This window comes from Bison bison, unplaced genomic scaffold (genome assembly GCF_000754665.1).
Source record: "Bison bison bison isolate TAMUID 2011002044 unplaced genomic scaffold, Bison_UMD1.0 scf7180017864235, whole genome shotgun sequence".
NCBI classification, from domain to species: Eukaryota; Metazoa; Chordata; class Mammalia; order Artiodactyla; family Bovidae; genus Bison; species Bison bison.
The window spans coordinates 3,922,891-3,946,536 of NW_011494807.1; the positions used below are offsets into that span (position 1 = coordinate 3,922,891).

Sequence of the window (23,646 nt, forward strand, 5' to 3'; positions counted from 1 at the left end):
TTTATTAGCTTATTTAAAAAATTATTCCCTTAATTTTCATAACATAATTTTTTCTGTTTATATATTGGCTTTGGAAATGAGAGAGATAAGCAAATACATTTTGTTTTTTTATAAGAATTAACCTAAAACGTAATGGTAACATTAAAAGGTCTTTTGTTGATATAAAAATAAATACTTGATAAACTATTGAAATATTTTGATGCTACTTTAAATAGTAGTTATAATTTCTTTGCTTTAATTTGGTATATTTAACAACTTATTTTAGGGAAGATACCTTTTCTTAATTAAGGCTTTATGTAATAGTATCTTTTATTATTTTTTTATTATTTTAAGGTGCTAAATAATTTTAAATAAGACTTCTGAAATAGAATGCATTGATGCTAATTGTTATTGTGTCGCAGCCTACTCCAGTGGGTGCGGTTCAGCAAGATCCTGCTCTGTCATCAAACAGAGAAGCACATCCCCACAGAGATAAGATACAATCCAAAAATCAGGTTTGCTGTCCTTTTAGATATGAACTGTCTTGATTTATTTCTGTGTTACCTTCTCACTGTTTATAAATGTATTTGGTGTTTTATCATGCCCAGATGAAGCTTTATAATTTGTGCATGTCTTTGCACATATGTGTATACATACTTATATATACATATTGAATGATTGAAATACATATCCTTTTCTTCTAGAAAACAGACCATATACAGACATATTAAGGATAAAAATGCACATATTTTCAATGCATAGGCTATTTCCCCTAATGGTCACATTAAAATTGTTTAATCACAAATCCTGATTAGTGGTGTTAGTATAAACTTTGAGAATATTGTTCTGTTAGAATGGAAGTATTTGGATACCCTGTTGGAATGAATTGTAATAGTAGCTGTTCTTTCTAACTTTAGTCCAGTTTAGTGTAATAAATTATTTACTGAGTTCTGTTATTTGAAAGCTACTGCTCTCCACATTGCAGAAATGCAGAAGTAAGGAAAAACATACAACCTGTGAGAAATGACTTTGTAATGAGTGGCTAAGAGCTCACTGAACCTCTGGAATCAATCAGACCTGGATATGGCAGGTTACTCATTCACTCAAAGCCTCAGTTCTCATCTATAAAAGAAATAATGCATGTTAATTCTTACTAGCATATAGTAAGCATTCATTAAGTCTCAACTCTTGTGGCTGGTGTTCCTGTTATCATTATTACAACAAATTCACAAATAACTACATAACAATGCAGAATAAACTGTACCATGGGAGATACATTAATAAAGTGCCATAGAGGATCATTGGAATATGTAGGATCTATATGCAAAGGTGGTTTTTGAGATGAGCGTGAAAAATGAATGGAATTTTTAAAGGCAGGCTAAGGAATAAGAATTTTGGAGAGAGTGAGCATTAAAAAAATAAGGCAAAAGTTTAAAAATGTGGAATATGTCTGAGGAGAAATAAGCAGTTGGTTTGGAGCAGAGAGCAGGTTCAAGACAAGATATAGAAGATTCATTGAAGAGTTGTATTTTCTGGGTAAGATAAATTGGAAGCTGTTAAATTTTTGAGCAACATTTTCACTCGTCTTTTTTATATAAAGAAACCTTACTGAATCCATTTTTGACAGAGAATTTTTGCTGTTACCTTGAATTAAACGGTATCTTTAGAATTTTTGGTTATAACCCTTTTTGGAGAGGGGTAGTGTGCTGTCTATTTTGTATTCCATCAGGGTTGAGGTGAGGGTTAAAAAAATGACATCAAAGAAGAAACACAACTTACTAAATATCGTAGTCAAATAAAATGCTACATTTAGGAAGTATTTATAATTTTATGCTTTAAAGTATAGACAGTTTTAAAAAGATTAGTTTTATAATTTTGCCTTAGAAAAACTGGGCAGTAAAGGGTCTTATATATAAATTACTTCCAGTATAAATTAAAAGACATTGATAGCTTGAGTACTCTGATAAGATGCTGTAAATAGAAAGAAATGGGAGAAGTGAAGACTTGGGAGTATGTGTTTTTTAAATCAGTTAATTTTTCAAACGTATGTGGAACAAGACCAGTAATTCATGTTCTGTGAGGATCTCTACTTGAGCTATTAGGTATTGTAATAAATGAAACTTCTTTTATTGTTGAATTAAATTTTTCTTGAAATAAATTTAAATATTTTAAAGTTTTAACTTTCTACCTGTTTCAGATATGTCTTGCTAGGTCATTGCTAGTTCACTGAGGGTGGGAACCATATTTCGTTGATGTAGTCCTTCTTGGAATAAATGTAGGGAATCAATTTTTTTTTTTTTTTCAGGAAATCCTTTACGATAGCTTATTGAATTTTCAACCTAGATATGTAGATTCTTATCATAATAGAAACATTATATATCTAGAAAAAATTTCTTAACTATCTGTGCTGCAGTAAACAGCTTAAGTTGTGTGATAAACCCACAGTTCATAATCCCAAAAGATGAAAAGTTAATTCTTTAAAAGTCTGAAACCTTTGTAATATCCCCAGATAAACAGTTTTATCTTAGAGTCAATGGTTGAAGTTCAGGGGATCCTGAAATTTTACAGGAAATGTTGGGTGGATGCAAATGTTTATTTTGAGGAGAGGTTGCATAGCTTTTGGTGTCTTCTTAAAAGGTCCACGATTCCCAAATGTTGCCTGCTGTCCCATGGTCTCATCTAATTTATTTCACTTTAACCTAAAAGTCAGCTGAATTCTGGTGATAAATTTGGAGGATTTAATAAAGGGACATTAGAATTGTCGTAATTGTTTTGATGACGTATTTTATGCCACAGAGTATGTAGTTTTGTATTGTACAATTTAATTCAGGAAGCTTAGTGCCAAAACATGTATTCTTTGTGTCTACTTGATTTTAACATCTCTTCTCCTAAAGGGTTTCTCTGGCCACTGATATTCTTAGTCTGCATATAGCCTGGTGTACTTGACACTTTGTGGCAAGATTTTTGTGACTTTAGTTGAAAAAGAAAGAAAAGAGCCCTGAAGTCTTTAGAACATAATGTAATTGTGGTAATGAGCCTGGTAGTAATGTTGGGAAAATAGTAGGCTCTCAGTTTGAATCCCAGGTGTACTATTTGCTACTTCAGTGATGTGAGAGAAGTATTTAATGTCTTAATGTCTTCATCAGTAAAATGAGGATAATACTTTATGTCTCAAAAATGAGATAACACATATAAAGCAGCCAGTGCAGAACCAAACATGTGATAGAAACTTAAATATTGTATGCCTTCCCCCATGTTAGTACTGTCCACATTTTCCTGAAACGCAGAAATTGCTCCTTATTAAGCCGTTACTCAATTCTTTTAGTAGATTATTATATAGTTTGTGGTTATTGCCATACAGGCTTGCCAGGTCATCTAAAATCTTTAAGAATTATCGGCCTGTTTCATGGAAGTAGGTCTCTTAATTTGAACCAGATGAAAAAAATAGATGAAGGAAACAAAGGGATTCATATATGAAAGATTGTCACTTAAAAAGTTTTTTTGTCATATCCTCTTGGTATTCTGTATAGCAGTTCTTATTTTTCAAGGAACTTTTCTGTTTTCTTGTATTATCCTCACAGTCAGAAACAGGGTACTAAGCAAGAAGAGAAAAATTTTTAAGTTTTCTGAGACCTTAAGTGTGGCTGCTTAAGTAATGTCTTTTTTTTTTTTTTAATGTTACTGGAAGTAGTTTCTTATCAGAAAACCAGTGGGGACCTCTATTGTAAGAAGATATAGTGAATGGCTTTTTAGAACATTTCATGGTTTATGGAGTGTGTTCTTGACCATGTCATTTTTACCTCTCTAGTTTTTGTTAACTTTATTTATAAAATTAGAAAGTGGAGTCTATGATATCTAAAGTCCTTTCACTTCTAAAATTCTGTGGTGCTATTTTATTTTTGTGGTTGATCATTACATAATTGTAGCGTTTTCATTGAAATCTCTCCACATTCACTATGCAAAGATAATTGCATCTGTGACTCAGAATAGTAAGGGTTTTTAAAATTTCCTTTTATACATTTGTTTTCTATATTATAAGGATGCGATGTTTAACATTTTGGGTTTTTCTTCTTCCATGCATGCCACATGCATTAAATAAATGGCAGTCGACAGACCACAGGGCAGCTTGGGACTCCCAGCAGGCAAATCCCCATCATTTGAGAGCTCACCTTGCAGCAGACAGACATGGTGGCTCGGTACAGGTATTTTCTGATTTTTGCATGAGTGATTATTTCCCAGATTTATACAACTAACCCTTTTTGGAACTCATGGCATGATTTCTTATCCTAATGAAAGACTTGTTGCTGAACTCTCCATAATTCTATTCCTTTGACTTTAACCAAAAGAGAAAAATTAACATGGTCTAGCAAGACCACCTAAGGGATACTAAGATTTTGCCTTTGTTCATTTTTGCAAGCACATGCAACATTATTTAAGTAAGTTGTACTCAGAACAGATTAGAAAAATAAAATGTATTACTTGAACTGTCTGTTAAACTTGATTGTCCAGTAATGAGCTCAGTCTTTTTTAATGCTTTAAGTAATAGAACATTTTTATACCTTATCCTTTCATTACTTTGCTTCCTTTAAACTTAGTTAAGCAGTTATCTAACATTTTCATTCTCAGTCCTTAGAATGTATTTTCTGATTAATTGGTCAAATAAATATGACCCCAGTTTTACAATGACATATTTTGTTTTATTTGGATAAAGTATAACATGGAGAAAACAATTTCAAAGACAGATATTTATAAAACATTTCCCTCTATTTTCTGGATATTAAGAAAAATTTAAAGTTGTCCCTTATTTTTTTGATGTGTTCCTTTTCCCCCCTTTTCTATACATTTGCAGATAGCTACTATATTCTTCCCTTAAATGCCCCCCTAAATTTTAATCTTTTATATATATATTATAAAAATAGGAAAAGATTACTGAGTCTCTTATTTCTTTTAAAAATGTCAGTTTAGATAATCTGAATGCTGGCTTAAAGTAATTGAGATGAGAAATGTTTCCTCAGTCCATTTCAGTGTAAAACCTATTTTTAAATTTTTTTCTCCACATACTTGAACAATATTCTGTTATATTTTACCAAATTTATATTTTTTCTTCATATATATTAATCTGAATCTATGCTTGGATTTTATTCTGTCTTGATTTGAACTCTTAAAAAGCCAATTCTTAATTAAATCTTATGAGTTATCATGTTTTTCCCACAGTTAGATTTTAGAGACAGTTTAAATTGTGAAACCAACTTTTATAGAATTTTGTAGTCTGTGGAACTTTCAGTCATGTATTAACAGAAGAATTTGAATAGTGCTGTCAAATTTTGGAGTGAGGGATTCAGAGGCAAGGGAGCCTGAGAGGTAAAACTTTTTTGTGATCTAAATTCATATCATTGGAAAAGTTAATTGAGGAAATTATGTTTAATTTGCATAAACACAAGCTGAATTGTGTATGTATCTGTATACATTTACGTGTTTCTAAGTGTTGTATGTTTTTATAACGTGTCTTGCTCAGGGTTCAGGGAAATCTATAACAATTAAGATTTGTACCAATGCCACAAATTTATCAGTAGTTTTTTTTTTTTTTTTTTTTCACTTTGTGGAATTCCTAAAGATGGCTCATGGAATTTCTTTGGACTGTCAAAGGGTGAATGAGTTTCATTGTTGGCTAATCATTCCAGTATTTTATTCTATTTTTTCACATATTCTCAAAGATATATTTTAAATCTGCTTATTTCTTATTTCTTTAAAACTTTTCTGCCTTATAAAGATTGCATCTGACGTCATTCTAATATTTAGTAAGTGATCACTTTACTATTTGGGTAAATACATAAGTGAGTAAAAATTTTTACACTATTTTTCAGTTACTTCCTGAATTAACTTGATATGATGAACATTAAGGTAGTTTTACTGTCATGAAAAATTTGCTAGCAGCGTAGTAAGATCATGCGTGAATCTTGCTCCATCCAAAAATGTTGAATTTATGTATAATTTAAAATTTGAAAAGTTATGACACTGGCATAATTGGACTGATGAAGTAATAGTTTAAAAATTAATAATAGTGAGAGGAAGTAAAGGTATCTTAATCTGAGCTAATATGATTATTCCAATAATTGAATGCTATATTTTACTTTGAATGAAAGAAGAAGGGAAAGCAGTGTGTTTTTTTCTCATTATTTGATAAAGGGAAGATAGAAAGATCACTTTACTAATACACAAGTATGAGAAGAATTTGCATTGAGGTTCTTTGTTCCGTGGTTGTTGAACCACCTGTCGGACAAAGTTTCAGTCACTGGCTTTGCAGGGTGTGGGAGACCTGGGTTTGATCCCTGGGTTGGGACGATCCTCTGGAGAAGGGAACAGCTACCCACTCCAGTATTCTGGCCTGGAGAATTCCATGGACTGTCCATGGGGTCGCAAAGAGTCGGACACGACTGAGCGACAAAGATCTTACATGGCAATTAAAAAGTTTTCCTCAATAAATACCAAGGGCGTATCATCAAATAGTTTTCAGGAAATACATTTACAAAATAGATAGATTGCTATCTGGTATACGAACACCTCTTGCCTTTTCGACCTACAGAAAAATCCTCACTCACTATTTCATATATGCCCCTTGGAGTCTGTATTTGAACTCCTTATCTTTTCAGAATTATTATATATATATTATAGGTCAGGTATATAGGTTACCAAGTTGATTTAATTGTGGTTAGCTGCATAATTTCAAATTTCGTGCCTTAGATTATTCATCATAACATGGGGATATTAATGATAGCTTTATTCATGGTTTTGTGAGAACTTTTAAAAAAAGTATTTAGTATAGAGTCTGGGACAAAGAAGTACTAAATAGTAGAATTGTCTATTGCTTTGGCAAATTAAGAAGCTTGACTAGTATTTTTATCCATCTCTGAAAAGTGAAGTATAGAGATGTAGCCAAAAGAATGCATTGTGAAATGGGGTTTATCTAATTTTATTCTGTCTCTTCAGTTAATTTACTCATCAGAAAGATAATGCTATCTATTTGATAAACTTTCCCCACTTAAGAGATTGAGAATAATATTCAGATATCGTGAAGTCTGTATTTTCAATCTGTTCTTGGCTTGTATGTGATTTGGAAAATTTCCTAGGGGTACAAGTGTGTCCCCCCCTGCTCCTCTGAGAATCACTGGTAATAAATATGGTTGAGAAGCCTAGACCTACCATTTTCCGTTTCTTGGCTCTTCATTATTCAGCAAATATATATAAATGTTTACCACGTGTTTGGCACTGTGCTAGTAGGTTCTTTGAATAAAGGAAAGAATAACAGATATGGTGTCTGTCCCTATGGAGCTTTCAGTTAATGGAAAGAGCTAATAAGCAGGTGGTATGATAAGCGGAGGAAGTACAGGGTACTATGAGAATATGTAGGAAAAGCATCTAACTTGGATTTAGCAAGTTAAAGTTTCCTGAAAAAAATATTATTTATACTCTTATTTTTTCACATGTTTTCAAAGTGAAGAATCAGTAGGACTTAGCATTTGAAGAAGGTAGAAGGAAGGGGTTAAGAGAGGAGTGTACCAGGCAGAGAAAATTGTGTGTAAGATTGTGGAGGAGAGAGTGACAGACTGAGGAATTAAATGCAGTTCTGTCAAGCTATTATGTATTGAGAAATGAGACTGACAGGCAGACAGGAGGGGAATTGTGAAGGACCTGAAAGTTTTGTTATTAAATTTGGGTTTTGGTCTAAGGGTATTGGGTAGGCATAAAGAGAATTAGAAGTAACTTGATTAGATTAGCATTTACAGAGATACTTTTGAGACCAAATGGAAGGGAGACAAGTCTAAGGCAGGGCCACAACTCTCAAAAGTCCACAGTTGAGGAGTGATGATGGGTAGTGGAGATAAAGAGAAACAAAAGGACTTGAAAGATAGAAGATACAATTTAATTGGGTATGAGGGTTGAGGGAAGGGGAGGGGTCAGTAACCCTTTTTGGTAGGTTTCCCCCTGGCAAATCAGAATTTCCAAAATGGGGTTTTAAAATGTACCACTGGCAGCAGATAGTACTAGTCTCTAATGCCACTGTGTTGAACTTTTCACTGTAACATCGAGCTCTATGTTAACTAAACATCTGATCTGTAAACGCTGAGAGGTCATGGCAAGCAGAGGGAAGAAGACAGGTGTTAACTACTCAGAGAACTGTTTTACTTGGTGTGGCATACTTTCTGACTGTTGGAAAGCTCTTTTGCTTGTCCAGCCTTTCTTTTTTCATGTAAGGAACCGTGTGACACTGGGGAGAAAGGGCAGAATTGCAAGTGGTGCAGATATGTTTTACAGCCAGGCACTGTTGATGAAATGAAACAATAATATTAATTGTTATAATAAGCAGTCTGATATTTTAGTTATTATCACTTCAGAAATGCAGATACAGGTGATGGTAACAGAAAAAGAATCAGACAAACATATCTTGAAATGATAAAACATATGTGGTTAAAAGTCAGAGGAGTAATAGATGTCATATCTGAGTCAGTTCTCCTTTATGCTAATTGTTAATGCAGGCCTTTTCAAAACATTTCAGATAACCAAGTTTAGTTTTCTTTGTCAAATCTTTGAAAATACTGAGGTCCTAACGAGGAAAAAAAAATTGAGTAACTACAAGAGTCATCTCTTTTATTTTTTTGGGGGGTACTAAAGTCTGGAAAAGAGAGGTTTGTGGAATGAGAGAAGTTACATGCCTTTATTACATAAATAATTTCCAGTTCCTCTTTTTTTTTTTTAGTTTAGGAAATCCCTTGTTTAGTTACAATTGGGATAAATCAGCATTACACATTTGTTTTGATACTCTTTTTTTTTCTTTTCTGGCAGTAAAGAAAGATTTTAATAGCTACTATATATAGTAGGGAAGAGAATATAGTGTAAACTGAGCTTGCTCTACCCAAAACAAGAGGCAGGGAGGCTTTTTGAATGGTTGGGATTTTGTTGACTAAAAAATATATTCGCAATCTAAAAGTTGAGAGTTATATTTTATTGAGTGGGAATTTTCAGGATGTCAAGCCTGAAGGCAGTATCTTAAGTAACTCTAAGAACTGCTCCGAGAAGGGGAGGGGGAGAGCTAGGATATGATATATAGGAGTTTTGCAGCAAAGGGCTGGTAGTCTGAACATAGAAAGTGAAGTCGCTCAGTCATGTCTGACTCTTTGCGACCCCATTGACTATAGCCTGCCAATCTCCTCTGTCCATGGAATTCTCCAGGCAAGAATACTGAAGTGGGCTGCCATTCCCTTCTCTAGGGGATCTTCCTGACCCAGGGATTGATCCCGGGTCTACTGCATTGCACGCAGATTCTTTATTGTCTGAGTCACCAGGAAATGAAAGACAAACAGATATCTCATGTTAAGGAATTTAACACTTTTCCAGTGTCATTTGCAGTAACATCTTGCAAGACTGGAGTACTCAAAGAATCTATTAGTCTAAGTGAATATTAGATCACTCAGAGATTGAATAGAGAATCCATTTTGGTTTTTCTTTGGTGAAAGTCACTGAGAAAATCACTGGGCCTTTGGGTCATCAGTTGGAATATTAATTATATTTCTGTAGCTTTTAGAATATGTTAGAAAGCTGGTTTCATACAGTCATGTTGAACCTTTTAACTGTATCTCTTTTACTAGTGTGCTTTCTTATAGATGCCTCTAGAAAAAGCTGAGTGTCTTAAGTGAAATATATGTTTTTTTAGTATTTCTAATATATTTTTTTGATTAGATGATTTAATTCGTTAATATAGTGTGCCTCTACTGAGCATTTGATAACATGCTCACAAAACTTCAAATAGAAATTAGGAAGATAGTAGTATAACGAATTTGAATTCATTCTATACGGAAAGTAAATTAATTGGCATTTTAACATCCTTCAGTGCAAAGACATGTTGTCTTTGTACTCGTCTATGATAATGATTTCTTTGGAATTAGACGGGGCAGGCAGGCGTTAAATGAACCATTATTTTTCGCCCTCGCTTAGCTACAGGCTTTTTGCCCACTGCCTCCCATTTAACTCTGATATTGTGAGAGTAAAACGGTAACCTAGTTACTTTTTTTTTAAACCTCTTAAAATGAGAATTACACTGTTTCTTATCAAGTGGGAATAACAGTGAAAATTTCTTTAAGAACAAGAACAGCAACAACAAAAATCCTATAAAATAGCTGTATTTTCTTTTGAAATGTCAAACCTCAAAGCATTTGTGATTTTTAGATTTGTTGTTCAGTCGCTCTGTCATGTCTGACTCTTTGCAACCCCATGGACTGCAGCACGCCAGGCTCTATCCTCCACTATCTCCTGGTGTTTGCTCAAACTCATGTGCATTGAGTTGGTGATGCCATCCAACCATCTCATCCTCTGAAGAAACTAGCCTGATAAACACTAATATTGCAGAGATTCTTATGTTCTAGTTTGAATTATTCTAGAAAAGTCACTTAAGTGGAATCATTTCTCAAAATTTGGCTTACAAAAATAATTTTTGTTTGATCCATTGCCTTTGGTTTCCAAGAAGATATTGACACAGTTTATAATATCATGTCTTTGTTTCTTCTTGTAAAATCTGTTTAGAAAAGACCACTCGTTTCCTTAAGTGGAAACACTTTTAATGCCTGATTCACTCTTAGGTCGTTGCTGTTAAGTGGGTCAGCTTAACAGAACTCTGTTACCACATTGATTGTGTTCTGGCCCTGGGCTATTGGCTTTTACTCAGAGGGTTAGGGAATCTGGGGAGCCCAGGAAAAATTACATTAAAATTTTTATAAAGTCAAATGTTAACTTCTTTTTAATCCGGTTCTGATCAACCATGTAGAATGAAATTTGAAGCATTTCACTAAAATATAATTTATTGAAGTCTGATATAACTTTGTGATGAAATTATATGAAGTGAAGTAAATCAGATTATATAATTATAATGCATGTATAGGTACTGTTGCTGGAAATTTAGAGTACTAGAGTTTCAAATTTTCATTTATGCTGCTTAAGAAAGGGAAGACACATCAGAGGAACTGCCTATAAGTTGATGGGGTAAGGAGTGTCCTTCCAACTATGTAGGGCCATTGAACAAAAAGGGATGGGGAAGAAACCTGTTGACTATCATGTTAAGGAAATAAAAATGGAAATAGTTCATTGAACTGTTAGTTATCTACTACATGCAAGGCACTCTGCTAGTTAAAAGTGATGGAGAATAGAAAAGTATGGGATAAGAATTCTGCTTTTTAGCTTCTTTCCAGTTCAAGGTAGAGGCTCTGACATTTTAAAAATAAAGAAGCCAATTATATTCAGTAATTAGAACAAATAAGTATCTTTTCACATTTTCAGAAAGAGAGAAAATTGGCACAGTACCACAGAGCTCAAAGTATGACAGAAAGGAGGAAGCAGGTGCCCCAGAAGCTGAGAGGGTGACTTAGGAATATTCCTCCCATTGAATTGCCTCTAAAGAGGATCAAGGCAGCTTTGTGTTTTCAGCTGAAGGAACAAATGCAGTGCTCATTTCTTAAGTACTTGTTCCATATAGGCTATAGGAAATTGAACTTGTATAAATCATGACCTAGTCTAGACACATTGATTGATTTCTGGTTATCTAGCTTGAGCTGCAGGGAGAGGGCCTATTTCCCTACACTGACTATTAAGTCTACAAGGACAGAGATGTTTTTCTGCATTGTTTACTGTGGTATTCCAAGTTCCTAGAACGGTGCTTGGCGTAATGTTGTCTTTTAGAACTTAAACTTTTTATGTATAATTTTATCTAATGTTTTTGGCTGTGCTGGGTCTTTGTTGTACACGGGTACAACAGTGGTTGCAGCACACGGGCTCAATAGTCGCAGCTCGCAGGCTCTAGAGCACAAACTGAATAGTTGTGGCGCATGGGATTAGTTGCTCAACAGCATGTGGGAGTTTCCTGGGATCAAGGACTGGACCCATATCTCCTGCTTTGGCAGGTGGATTCTTTACCACTGAGCCACCACGGAAGCCTGGAATTTAAGTTTTAGAAACCGGCCTCTGTAAATGGAAGTGTTAAGTCTACTAGTCACCTGTCAGCTCTGATACTTAGACTTTTGTTACATCATAAAGAGATCATGTAGAGAAAGCATCAAAAATGATTTTGAGATTTTTGAGCCTGGAGGTCTGGGAAGTGCGTAGGGCTTTAGTAAAAGTAGGGACTATAGGAAACGTAACAGATTTAAGAAGGAATATGATAAATTTGGTTTTAGAAATAACAAGGTGCCAAACTTGATCTAGCTAACTAACCATGTAGGTGAGCAGTTAGGCTTGGGGAATCCTTTTTGTAAAGGTAATAGTTGAAGCCATTGTTTAGGTTAGACTGATGGTAATAATGATGGCCACCATTTGTTGAACTCTTACTATATGCCAGTCACTGTATTTTATATATTAACTTTATTTCCTATTCATATCAACCTTATTAAACAGATAACTTCTGTTTCCAATTTCATAGTTGAGAATACTGAGGTTTAGCAAGGTAAGGTGTCTTCCCAGAGTCACATAAGTGGTAAGTGGTAGAACTAGGTTTTGTATCTAGCTCTGTCTCACTTCAAAGTCATTAGCTGGTGCCAAGTGATAGAGAGATGTACAGGCAAATGAAGACTGAGCAAAGACTACTAACATACCTTTTAGGAACTATTGGTAACCTTCAAGAAAAACCTCAATTTGAGTTCTGATATAGGGTCAGAGTATAGATTGGGAGGAGTTAAGGAATAAATGGGGAATTTTATAAAAATATAAATGGTAAATTAAGATGATTGTTTTTTATTAAGTTTAGAGGAAAACAAGAGATAGGACAGTAGAGAGACTTTGTTGGACCAAGAGAATTTGGGAGTGTTATGATTTTTATCTTGCTTCAAGCTTTCATATATGCATGCATATATTCATTTATTCCAACAAATATTTATTGAGTGCCTTTTTTGTGCCACATTGAGGTGAGGAGATCTCTCAGGAAATAACAGAAGGCTCTTGCTGTTATGGAGCTTAATTTTAATAGAATTTGGGGTGGATGTTAAGAAACTGATCAATCAGTCAATCAGAAAAACATCAATATTGATAAATGCTATACAAAGAATTACAAATGAAGTATAACATATAAGTGTTTCTGCACAAAAGTTCTAGATTATATGTTGAAAAAAAATCCTATTCTCTGAGAATCTGAAAGACAAGAAAATAGCCACTAAGCAAGAAGAGAATTCCAGGGAGTAAGAAAAGATAATGCCAAGGCCTTAGGTGGAAATAAGCTTGATGTTGGATGGAGGCTAGTGAAGAAAGGGAAAGTGCTATGAGATCAAAGGGGTAGACAGGATTGAGATCTTGTGGGGCTTTGTAAATTGGAGTAAAGAATATAGATCTTTATTTCAAATGAAACCATAAAGTTGACATTATAAGAGTTTTAAGCAGAGAGTTATGTGTTACTTAATTTACATCTTAAAGGAACATCTTGGTGGTTGTGTGGACAATCCATTAATGGGCGGTAGATACAAATAAAAGCTGACCAGTTGATCAGTTTTTGCTCTACTTCATTCAAGAGTGCTTTGGACCATTATCTCTTGGTTTTAGTAGTCTTAAGAGTGGGGAGGACCCAGTTAGGTTTGGGGTTTGTGTCAGGGAGGATTTAACATAATCTGCTGATGGTTTATGTCAAAGAGAGGAATCACAGTGATGCCTAGATTTAGGGCTTGAAAAACTGGGTGAATGAATGGACAAATGAGGGTGAGACCTGAGCGTGATTACCGAATGAAACGGAGGGTCTGTTGGAAGGACAGTATTAAAGTTTCCAAAGCAAATAATTCATGATGTAGCAGAGTACCAAAGGAGCTGGGTACCCAAAAGGGAACTGATTGCATTAGCCTTAAAAACCAGAGGATAGCAGACAGGACAGAAATTTCAAGATGACCAGGAAGTAAGTTGAAAAGCAAGTGTTGAATGACTTTATCTTTAATGTAGACCTGTTAGTATATTTAGTTATGAACAACTACATACTAATTGTTTTGTGGTCTTCATATTAACTTTCTAATTTAAATACTTTATGTTTATCATTGTATAACTTATTACTTTTTGTGTGTGTGTGTGTATATATATATATTTTTTTTTTTTTTCTCTTTTGCAGGTTGTAAGTTCTACAAATGGAGAATTAAACACAGATGACCCTACTGCAGGACGTTCAAATGCACCCATCACAGCCCCTACAGAAGTAGAGGTGATGGATGAAACCAAGTATGTATTGGTTTTGCTTGATTTAGTCACTTTGTGCATGTTTGAGACTTACAGTCATGTGCAATTATTTAAGGAAATTTTTTTCAAGGAGTAGGTGCATGCAAAACAAATTGGTATATTTAATTGTTTTAACCACTAAGTTTTAAATAGTGCTATTTCAGTAAATGTTTTAATAATATAAAAATAGTTATTTAAGAACTGTGCTCAGATTCTTATTTAGAGTTAACAGCATGTTTTTAGCTTATTAGTTTTAGGAATGTTGGTGCATGAAAATTACTACTATACTTTAGAGGCATATTTTTTTCTGTAAACATAAAAATATTAATTTTGTGGTATACTGCATGTATTAATACTAGTTTTAAATTAGTTGTTTGTTGTTAAAATTATAATTCTGCTTGGAAAAAAATTAAGCATGAAAACAATGTGATAATTTCAGTGTGGGCAGTTTCTGATGATATCTCTCTCTCTCTTTTTCCTTCTATTTTTTTTGTGTTTAGCTGCCAGAAAGTGTTGAACATGTGGTGAGTTCTCAAGTGTAGGCAGGCAGAAATAGCTCCGTTGACTATAATCTCAAAGATTTAGCACCAGTTTGTGTCTTTAAAAACAAACTTTTCAACATAGAAATTATAATTGGTAAAAGTCATACAAAAGTCTTTAATATCATTTACATTAACTCTGAAAAGCAAGAAATAATTGAGGAGCTCTTTTGCCTGCTGCAGCTTTTTTGTTTCAAGTGACACAGATGAAACATTTGGGGGCACTTTTTATTGAGTAGATGATACACCAGTCTTGCTTGTGCTTGTGCATTTGTTTTGTAACACAATGCATTATTTGCTTTTAAAAGAGGCAAGTTTTTGAGTCAAACTTTTTTTCCTATTTGTAGTTGTTAAATACACCTAGCAATAACATCACTAAACCAGTACTTCACTTGCTAATTATATTGCCGTTAAATACACATACTATGCATTATTAAATTTCATGATAAACTATAGTAAGAGAGTGTTATGAAAAATCCTCATCTAAATAGTAACTGCTAAATACAGATATTATGAAAAATAATATTCTTATCTGTTGCAGTAATACTGAATTTAAACTATTTATTGACACTTGCCTTTAGTTATAACGCTGTGTTTAAAATGCTTCCTTCGATTTTAGGACAAATTTACCCCAAGCCTTGGGGTAAATAACGAAAGTGGTTTAGATTAGTAAATTGTGTAACATTCTACTCATGTCTAAAAGGAACCTTATATAATTTTTAAGACAATGTTCATTTATTGACTGCAAGATGAGGAAACTTTTGTGGATATTTCTGTTTAAGAGAGTAATGAGCAAGTGTTCCTTTTAACCAGTTTGACTGTGGAATTTATTCATAGCCACTGTGACTTAGTTTTGGTGGATTTCAGGATATAATCAGTCAGCTACATACTTCTGTATTTTTATGTCAAAAGTAAAAAACAGTTACATGTGCTGGTGCAATCCCAAGCACAATTATAAAAGGGGATGACGTAAGGCAGATAGTAACGCACATGGCCTTTGCAAAGAAACGTAAGTTGTAGAAACCTACTTTTGTCACTGTTTGTTTCCTTCTTCAAGCTTGTTTCTTTTCCTGTAAAATGAGGCTAATAATATCTACCTCGTGGGCTGTTGAAAAAATTAAATGTACTAAAGCGCTGGTATTTTGTCTGGCACATGGCGTGGCAGGTACTCACTTGCCATTATCACCCCTTCTGTTTCTCTACTCGCTGCCAGTGACCTCGTTCATCTTGCCAGGCTTGTGCTTCTTCCATCAACATTCTCTATTTTTACTTCCACACCCAGATTCGTCACCGAAACCGGCCATTCTGTGTTCTCATCCTCCTAGAGATCTACTTTCCGCCAAATCTATTGCATTTTTTCCATGTATTCATTCAGCGTTTACACTGCTTGGATTTCAGAACTAATGATACTATCCTTGCTTTTATGAAGCTCACTCTTCAGCAGGGATAATTGCAGCTGTATTACCATTTATCAGTGTATGATAAATATTGTGAAAAAGGTCCTGTTAGAGTTGTTTGACAGGATGGTCAGAGAATGCTTTGTGGAGGGGGCTTTGAAGAATGGGTAGTAATTTATTTAGTTGAGATGGGTGTGAGTGTGTATATTTATGGTTTGGGTTTCTATCTGTAGGTGTTGGAAGATAAGAAAAAAGGAAGTGGTGGGGAGGGGTGGGAGACTCTTTCTGAAGGGAGGTTCTCTTTTGCATAGAGCAGCAAGTCCAGATCACTTGGCATGGCACCAGGCCCTTCATGGTTGCTCTGGTCTGTCTTTCCCAGCCTCATTTTCCATTCTGAATTCTGTGTTCCATTAGTTTCTTAAGTCTGTCATTGATATGTTATTCTCTTTATCTATCTCCCACCTTTTAAAACTTCTTGAAGTGAAAGTGAAAGTTGCTCAGCTGTGTCCAACTCTGCGAGCCCATGGGCTATACAGTCCTTGGAATTCTCCAGGCCAGAATACCGGAGTGGGCAGCCTTTGCCTTCTCCAGGAGATCTTCCCAACTCAGGGATCAAACCCAGGTCTCCCACATTGCAGGCTCTTCACCAGCTGAGCCGCAAGGGAAGCCCAAGAATACTGGAGTGAGTAGCCTATCCCTTCTCCAGGGGATCTTCCTGACCCAGGAATTGAACAACCAGGGTCTCCTGCATTGCAGGCGGATTCTTTACCAACTGAGCTATCAGGATTTCTTAAAAACCAGGCCTTTTTTTTTGGTAAGATCCGCAAAGCCTCAATAAATTATTACTAAATGATTGACTGCATAATGTAGTGTATCTATGCAATGTACTATAAGTTGACAATATAAAAAAATAAAATTGAAAACATGATGCAATGCGACATAAACCAGACATAAAAGGCTATACATTATAAGGTCCATTTATGTAAAATGTCCAGAATTAGCAAATATACAGAGACAGAAAATAGTGAAGGCCTGGAACAGAGAAGAGGAATAGAGGAGTGACTGCTGATAGGTTATGTGGTTTCTTTATGGAGTGCAGACAGTGTTTTGAACTTAGATAGCAGTGAGAGCTGAAAAATCCCTTGACTATATTAAAAAAAAATTGTATTATATGTTTTAAAAAGGTGAATTTAATGGTATGTGAATTATATCTGAATACAGCAGTTTCTTTAGAAAAATTGATAGCAGTCCATGAGTTCAGTGTAGCTTTTTTATTCCATATGGGTTACAGAAATTCTCAGAACTTCCCAAACTGTTCATTAGTTGGAAATTCTTTTTAAACACACAACATTTTGTCCTGTCTTTGATCAAGGTTATTTTAATGTTCCTACAGCCTTATTATTGTATTCCTTATACCCTCTTAGTCTGTGATTAAGAAATGTGAGCATAATTTCTTTTCCAAAGTTGGGGCTAATGCTTCTCTTCTCTTTTCCACAATTTTCTGGGTAGCTAGGGACTGGCCTAGAATTCTTTTTCAGAATCTGTTTGCTACTTCCTTCTTTTCTTCTTACCTGTGATTGGCAGAGGTCTTTCTTACCCCATCTCATAAACTGAAATGTATTCTACAACAAATATTTTAGAATCTCAAGTTTATGTAAATGTATGATTTCCAAATGATGGAAAATAATCTCTTCCCCCAAGACAAAGTGGCTCCTTCAATAGTAATGAGATTTTGCCTCCCCCCCCCCCTTTTTTTTTTAACTGTAGTGGAGACTTTTTTTAAACAGGTGATCGAAATGACAGCAGCCTCATCATTTCTTCCAGGAATTTAGGAGACTAAGGCTTCAAGTTTAGTTACTGAGTTTTGAAATATTATGAATTCATCTTTTTTCCTTTGTTTCTCTGTTTCTCTGCGCCATCTCCCCACCCCCCATTTCTGTCATTTACTGAATAGTTGTTGTGTGTATGGTGATACGATGATTATGAAGCTAAGTCAGGACCCTGTTGTTCCATTAGAGAAAGTAGTAAGTACACCAGAGACTTTCATGTAGAGTGGTTCTCAAACCTAGCTTGATATCACAATCATCGGGGCAGTTTTAAAAATATGCCAGTACTTAGGCTGTGCATTCTCAGTAGTGGTGGGGTCTGGTTACCAGTATTTTTAAAATGCTTTTAAGCTGATTTTAAGGAATAACCAGGATTGAGAATCACCGATATAAAACAAGGTGTTATAGGGTTAACACTATGGAGTTCAGAGACTGGGTGTGCATTTCCAGCTGAAGATCATAGAGATCTTTGTGGGTAAGGATACATTTGCCGAAGCTCAGAGATGAATGTGATTTGAAAAGGGGAATGGGGGTCAGAGAGAAGAGATTGCGTAACAACGTGAAGCAAGGAAAGAATGGGTAAGTGTGAGTAGTGACCCGTGCAAGTAGAGTATGATTATATTAATGGGAACTGAGACAGGCTGAGTGTCTAATCTCAAAAGGTTTTAGTAACAAGGTTTAAAAAAAAAAAAAATTGGACATTATCTTTCTTAGCCCAAGAAAGCACACTGTGGGTTTTAAGCCAAGAAATGGTATAATCAGATTGAACCTTAAGAAAATTATTTTGGTGCCAGTTTTGAGGCTTATGTCACTTCCTGGGCTTCAGGAAATCTCCCTTCCCTCCTTCCTGCCCTCTTTTCCTTCCTTCCTTCTAAGATACAGGCTGTCTGGGAAAGGAAGCCTAATGTAGGATGAGAGTGAGAGGAGAGTAGAAATACATTGGGACCAAATTTTTAAAACTGATGCCTTAGGACAGTGGAGAACCATTGCTGAGATTTAAGAAGAAAGGGCATGGCCATATTTATGATGAGGGAAGTTTGGATGGCAGATTGGAGAGAGGTGAGTCTTCCATGAAAGTCAGTTAAAAGGCTCTTAGCAGTGATGGAGGCAGTTGAAGGTATAAACTAAACCAGCATGAGAGGGTGGGCAAATTGTGAAAGTCATTTCAGGTTTGTGATACTTGCTGCGTGGGGATGGAAAGGAAGAAAGTGAAGGTGCAGTTGCTTTGCTAGAGTGGCTACATACATGATCTTGCTCTCTGATCTAAACCCCACTTGTCTAACCAAATAGTTTCTCATTTTTATCATTGAGAAAGCTAGAGAAATGAAATTACATTTCAAGTATAAGTTTTAAGGGGAAAAAAGTCCTTTGGCAGTGAATTAAAGTTCAGATGTCATGAAAGATACCTCCTATATCCTCTTCAACCAGCGGAGGATAGGCTAGGTTCTGGGGTCCTAAGTGCAGAGGGTCTGGCAGGTACCAACAGTCCCTCAACTGGATACTGACGAGCCAGTGAGTTACAGGGGCAGATAAGCACTTCAGATCCAGACGGAGGAATGTGCTTCAGTTTCTGGGTAGACTTTTGAGAAGAAAGTTTTTGACAGAGATCCAGGAAGACAAGCCATGTTTTACAAGAAGAAAAAGGCAGTCAGTAATGGGGAAATGGTGGTGTGATGTCAGTAGCAAAATCTTGGTTGTTCCCATCTATGTTTTCTACAGAGTTTAGGACTTTGATCCATTATCATTTCTTATTTCCTATGTAAACAGTATGTGAAGCAACAGTGTTCATTAGAAATAGAACTTAATGTTTATTCCCAAAGGATTTAAGAGTAGCATTGTTGCTTCAAAGATTCTAGCCTAGCCTTCTGAATGATCTGGTCAGAAGCGTGACTTTGACTTTTGAGAACATTTTGGCTCACTGGAACCATACAAGGGATAATCAAGAAAGAGCTGAGAAAAATAGAATCATTGATAGGAACATGATTTAATTGTCTGCACAGGCTAAATCTTTTCCCAGGGTAGTTGTCAGTCTCGATCTGAGGAGATTGAGGTATGAGGTATGCATATGAGATTGCATATGAGGTATGAATGAATGGATAAGAAAATGTAGTCACTGAACAACAGGAGAGAAAATGTCTTTGAAAATTTTTGAAAATATAAGTTATATTCTAAGACCAAATAATTGGACTTATTGATAGAATAACTTGGTCATATCATCTGTGAAAATTTCTATATGTGCTAATTCCTGGAATCTTTGCTATCATTACAATTATTATTTCCGATAACTACCCTCTATACCCCCCCCTTCAGCTGTACCAAGTTAAAATTATATGGTTTCATTTTATGCATTTGGCCTGCTCTCATGTAAATTGATGACATGGTGTCCACTTGGTGTCTCTAGCGCTCAGCTCCTTGCATCCAGGACAAGTCCTCATTGGAAATGGAGATGTAGGAAGTTGGCCTGGTAGTTGAATCTGGAAAGCAGTGCTTCTTGCGATTCAGATTCCTTTATTAATTTAATTCCTTTATTGACCATTTATTTCCAGAAAAGTTTCCATGGGCACTGAGATCTATATTTTGTAATATTTCACTAGAGTTTGTGACCTAAGTCTAAGAGCTTTGGCTTTAAAACATGGTTTAGGATTTTGACCAGGTTCTTACTTTAGAAGTTAGCTCCATTTATGAGGCAAAAATTTGATTTATTCAGTAGATATTAAATTAAAAGTACCAACTTTGTGTCCATTTGTGGAATGTATCATGATCAGGACCTTGGGAAATTTAAGGTTTTTGTTATTCAGTCACCAAGTCATCTCCAGCTCTTTGAAACCCCATTGACTGCAGCACAGCAGGCTCTTCTGTTCTTCACTATCTCCTGGAGTTACTCAAATTCATGTCCATTGAGTTGGTGATACTATCTAAACATCTCATCCTCTGCCACCCTCTTCTCCTTTTGCCTTCAGTCTTTCCCAGCATCAGGTTCTTTTCCAGTGAGTCGGCTTTTCACATCAGGTGGCCAAAGTACTGGAGTGTTAGCATCCATCCTTCCAATGAATATTCAGGTTGATTACCTTAAAGATTGACTGGTTTGTTCTCCTTGCTGTCCAAGGGACTCTTAAGCATCTTCTGTAGTACCACAATTCGAAAGCATCAGTTCTTCAGTACTCAGCCTTCTTTATGGTCCAACTGTTATATCCTTACATGACTACTGGAAAAACCACATGCGGTCTAGGTTTGTCATAGCTTTCCTTCCAAGGAGCAAGCATCTTTTAATTTTGTGGTTGCAGTCACTGTCTGCAGTGATTTTGGAGCCCAAGAAAATAAAATCTGTCACTGTTTCCACTTTCCCCCCATCTATTTGCCTTGAAGTGATGGGACCAGATGCCATGATCTTAACTTTTTTAATGTTGAGTTTTAAGGCAGCTTTTTCACTCTCCTCTTTCACCGTCATGAAGAGGCTTCTTAGTTTCTCTTCATTGTCTGCCTTTAGAGTGGTGTCATTTATGTATCTGAGGCTGTTGTCATTTCTCCTGGCAGTCTTGATTCCTGCTTGTGATTCATCCAGTCCAGCATTTCCCAAGATGTACTCTGCATATAAGTTGAATAAGCAAGGTGACAGTGTACAGTCTTGAGGTACTCCTATCCCAGTTGTGAACCAGTCTATCGTTCCATGTCCATTTCTAATTATTGCTTCTTGTCCCGTAATCAGATTTCTCAGGAGACAGGTAAGGTGGTCTGGTGTTCTCATCTCTTTAAGAATTTTCCACAGTTTGTGTGATGTATACAGTTAAAGGCTTTAGTGTAACAGAAGTAGAGGTTTTTTTTAGAAATCTCTTGCTTTTTCTATGATCCAACAAATGTTGACAATTTGATCTCTGGTTACTCTGCCTTTTCTAAACCCAGCTTGTATATTTCCGAGTTCTCTGTTCACATACTGCTGAAGCCTAGCTTGAAGGATTTTAAGCATTATCTTACTAGCGTGTGAAATTAGCACAATTGTCTGGTAGTTTGAACATTCTTTGACATTGCCCTTCTTTGGGATTGGAATGAAAAGTGACCTTTTCTAGTCTTATGGCCACTGCTGAGTTTTCCAAATTTGCAGGCATAGTGAATGCAGCGCTTTCACAGCATCATCTTTTAGGATTTGAAATAGCTCAGCTGGAATTCCATCACTTCCACTAGCTTGGTTTGTAATAATGATTCCTAAGGTCCAGTTGACTTCACACTGTAGGATGTATGGTTCTAGGTGAGTGACCACACCTTTGTGGTTATCTGGTCATTAAGACCTTTTTTTGTATACTTCTTCTTTGTCTTCTTGCCTCCTCTTCTTAATCTTTTCTGCTTCTGTTAGGTCCTTGCCATTTCTGTCCTTTATTGTGCCCATCCTTGGCATGAAGTGTTTCCTTTATATCTCCAATTTTCTTGATGAGATTTCCAGTTTTTCCCATTCTATTGTTTTTCTCTATTTCTTTGCCTTGTTCATTTCAGGAGGCCTTTTTTACCTCTCCTTGTTATTCTCTGGAATTCTGCATTCATTTGGGTATCTTTCCCTTTCTTTCCCTTACCTTTTGCTTCTCTTCTTTCCTCAGACATTTCCTCAGACATTCCTCAATAAAGCCTCCTCAGACAGTCTCTTTGCCTTCTTGCATTTCTTTGGGATGGTTTTGGTTACTTCCTCCTATACTGTGTTACAAACCTCCATCCATAATTCTTCAGGTACTCTGTCTACCAGATCTAATCCCTTGAATTTATTTGTCACTTCCACTGTATAATCATAAGAGATTTGATTTAGGTCATATCTGAATGGCCTCGTGGTTTTCCCTACTTTCTTCAATTAAGCTTGAATTTTGCCATAAGGAGCTCATGATCTGAGCCACAGTCAGCTCTAGGTCTTGTTTTTGCTGACTGAATAGAGCTTCTCTATCTTCAGCTGCAAAGAATAACAATCAGTCTGATTTTGATATTGACCATTTGGTGATGTCCATGTGTAGAGTCATCTCTTGTGTTGTTGGAAGAGAGTGTTTGTTATGACCAGTGTGTTCTCTTGACAGAACTCTGTTAGCCTTTACCCTGTTTGATTTTGTACTTCAGGGCCAAACTTGCCTGTTACTCCAGGTATCTCTTGAATTCCTACTTTTGCATTCCAATCCCTGGTGACGAAATGACATCCTTTTTGGTGTTAATACTAGAAGGTCTTGGAGGTTCTCGTAGAACCTTTCAGCTTCAGCTTCTTCGGCATTGGTGATTGAGGCATCAGATCAGATCAGATCAGATCAGTCGCTCAGTTGTGTCCGACTCTTTGCAACCCCATGAATTGCAGCACGCCAGGCCTCCCTGTCCATCACCAACTCCCAGAGTTCACTGACTCACATCCATCGAGTCAGTGATGTAATCCAGCCATCTCATCCTCTGTCGTCCCCTTCTCCTCCTGCCCCCAATCCCTCCCAGCATCAGAGTCTTTTCCAGTGAGTCAACACTTCGCATGAGGTGGCCAAAATACTGGGGTTTCAGCTTTAGCATCCTTCCTTCCAAAGAAATCCCAGGGCTGATCTCCTTCAGAAAGGGCTGGTTGGATCTCCTTGCAGTCCAAGGGACTCTCAAGAGTCTTCTCCAACACCACAGTTCAAAAGCATCAATTCTTCGGCACTCAGCCTTCTTCATAGTCCAACTCTCACATCCGTACAT

The 23,646-nt window shown here is 35.9% G+C and overlaps 1 protein-coding gene across 8 annotated transcripts in view; it reads left to right on the forward strand.

Moving 5' to 3' along the window:
• The window catches only part of CSNK1G3 (casein kinase 1, gamma 3), a 116,227-nt gene that overhangs the window by 85,395 nt on the left and 7,186 nt on the right, over window positions 1-23,646 (forward strand). For 5 of the 8 annotated variants that reach the window (XM_010846302.1, XM_010846300.1, XM_010846304.1 and 2 more), the window contains 4 exons: window positions 402-494; window positions 4,086-4,181; window positions 14,099-14,205; window positions 14,703-14,726. In XM_010846302.1, the coding sequence (XP_010844604.1) occupies window positions 402-494; window positions 4,086-4,181; window positions 14,099-14,205; window positions 14,703-14,726 (320 nt within the window). The remainder of the gene's footprint in view (window positions 1-401; window positions 495-4,085; window positions 4,182-14,098; window positions 14,206-14,702; window positions 14,727-23,646) is intronic. The other 3 variants (XM_010846307.1, XM_010846306.1, XM_010846305.1) reach the window with 2 other exon arrangements.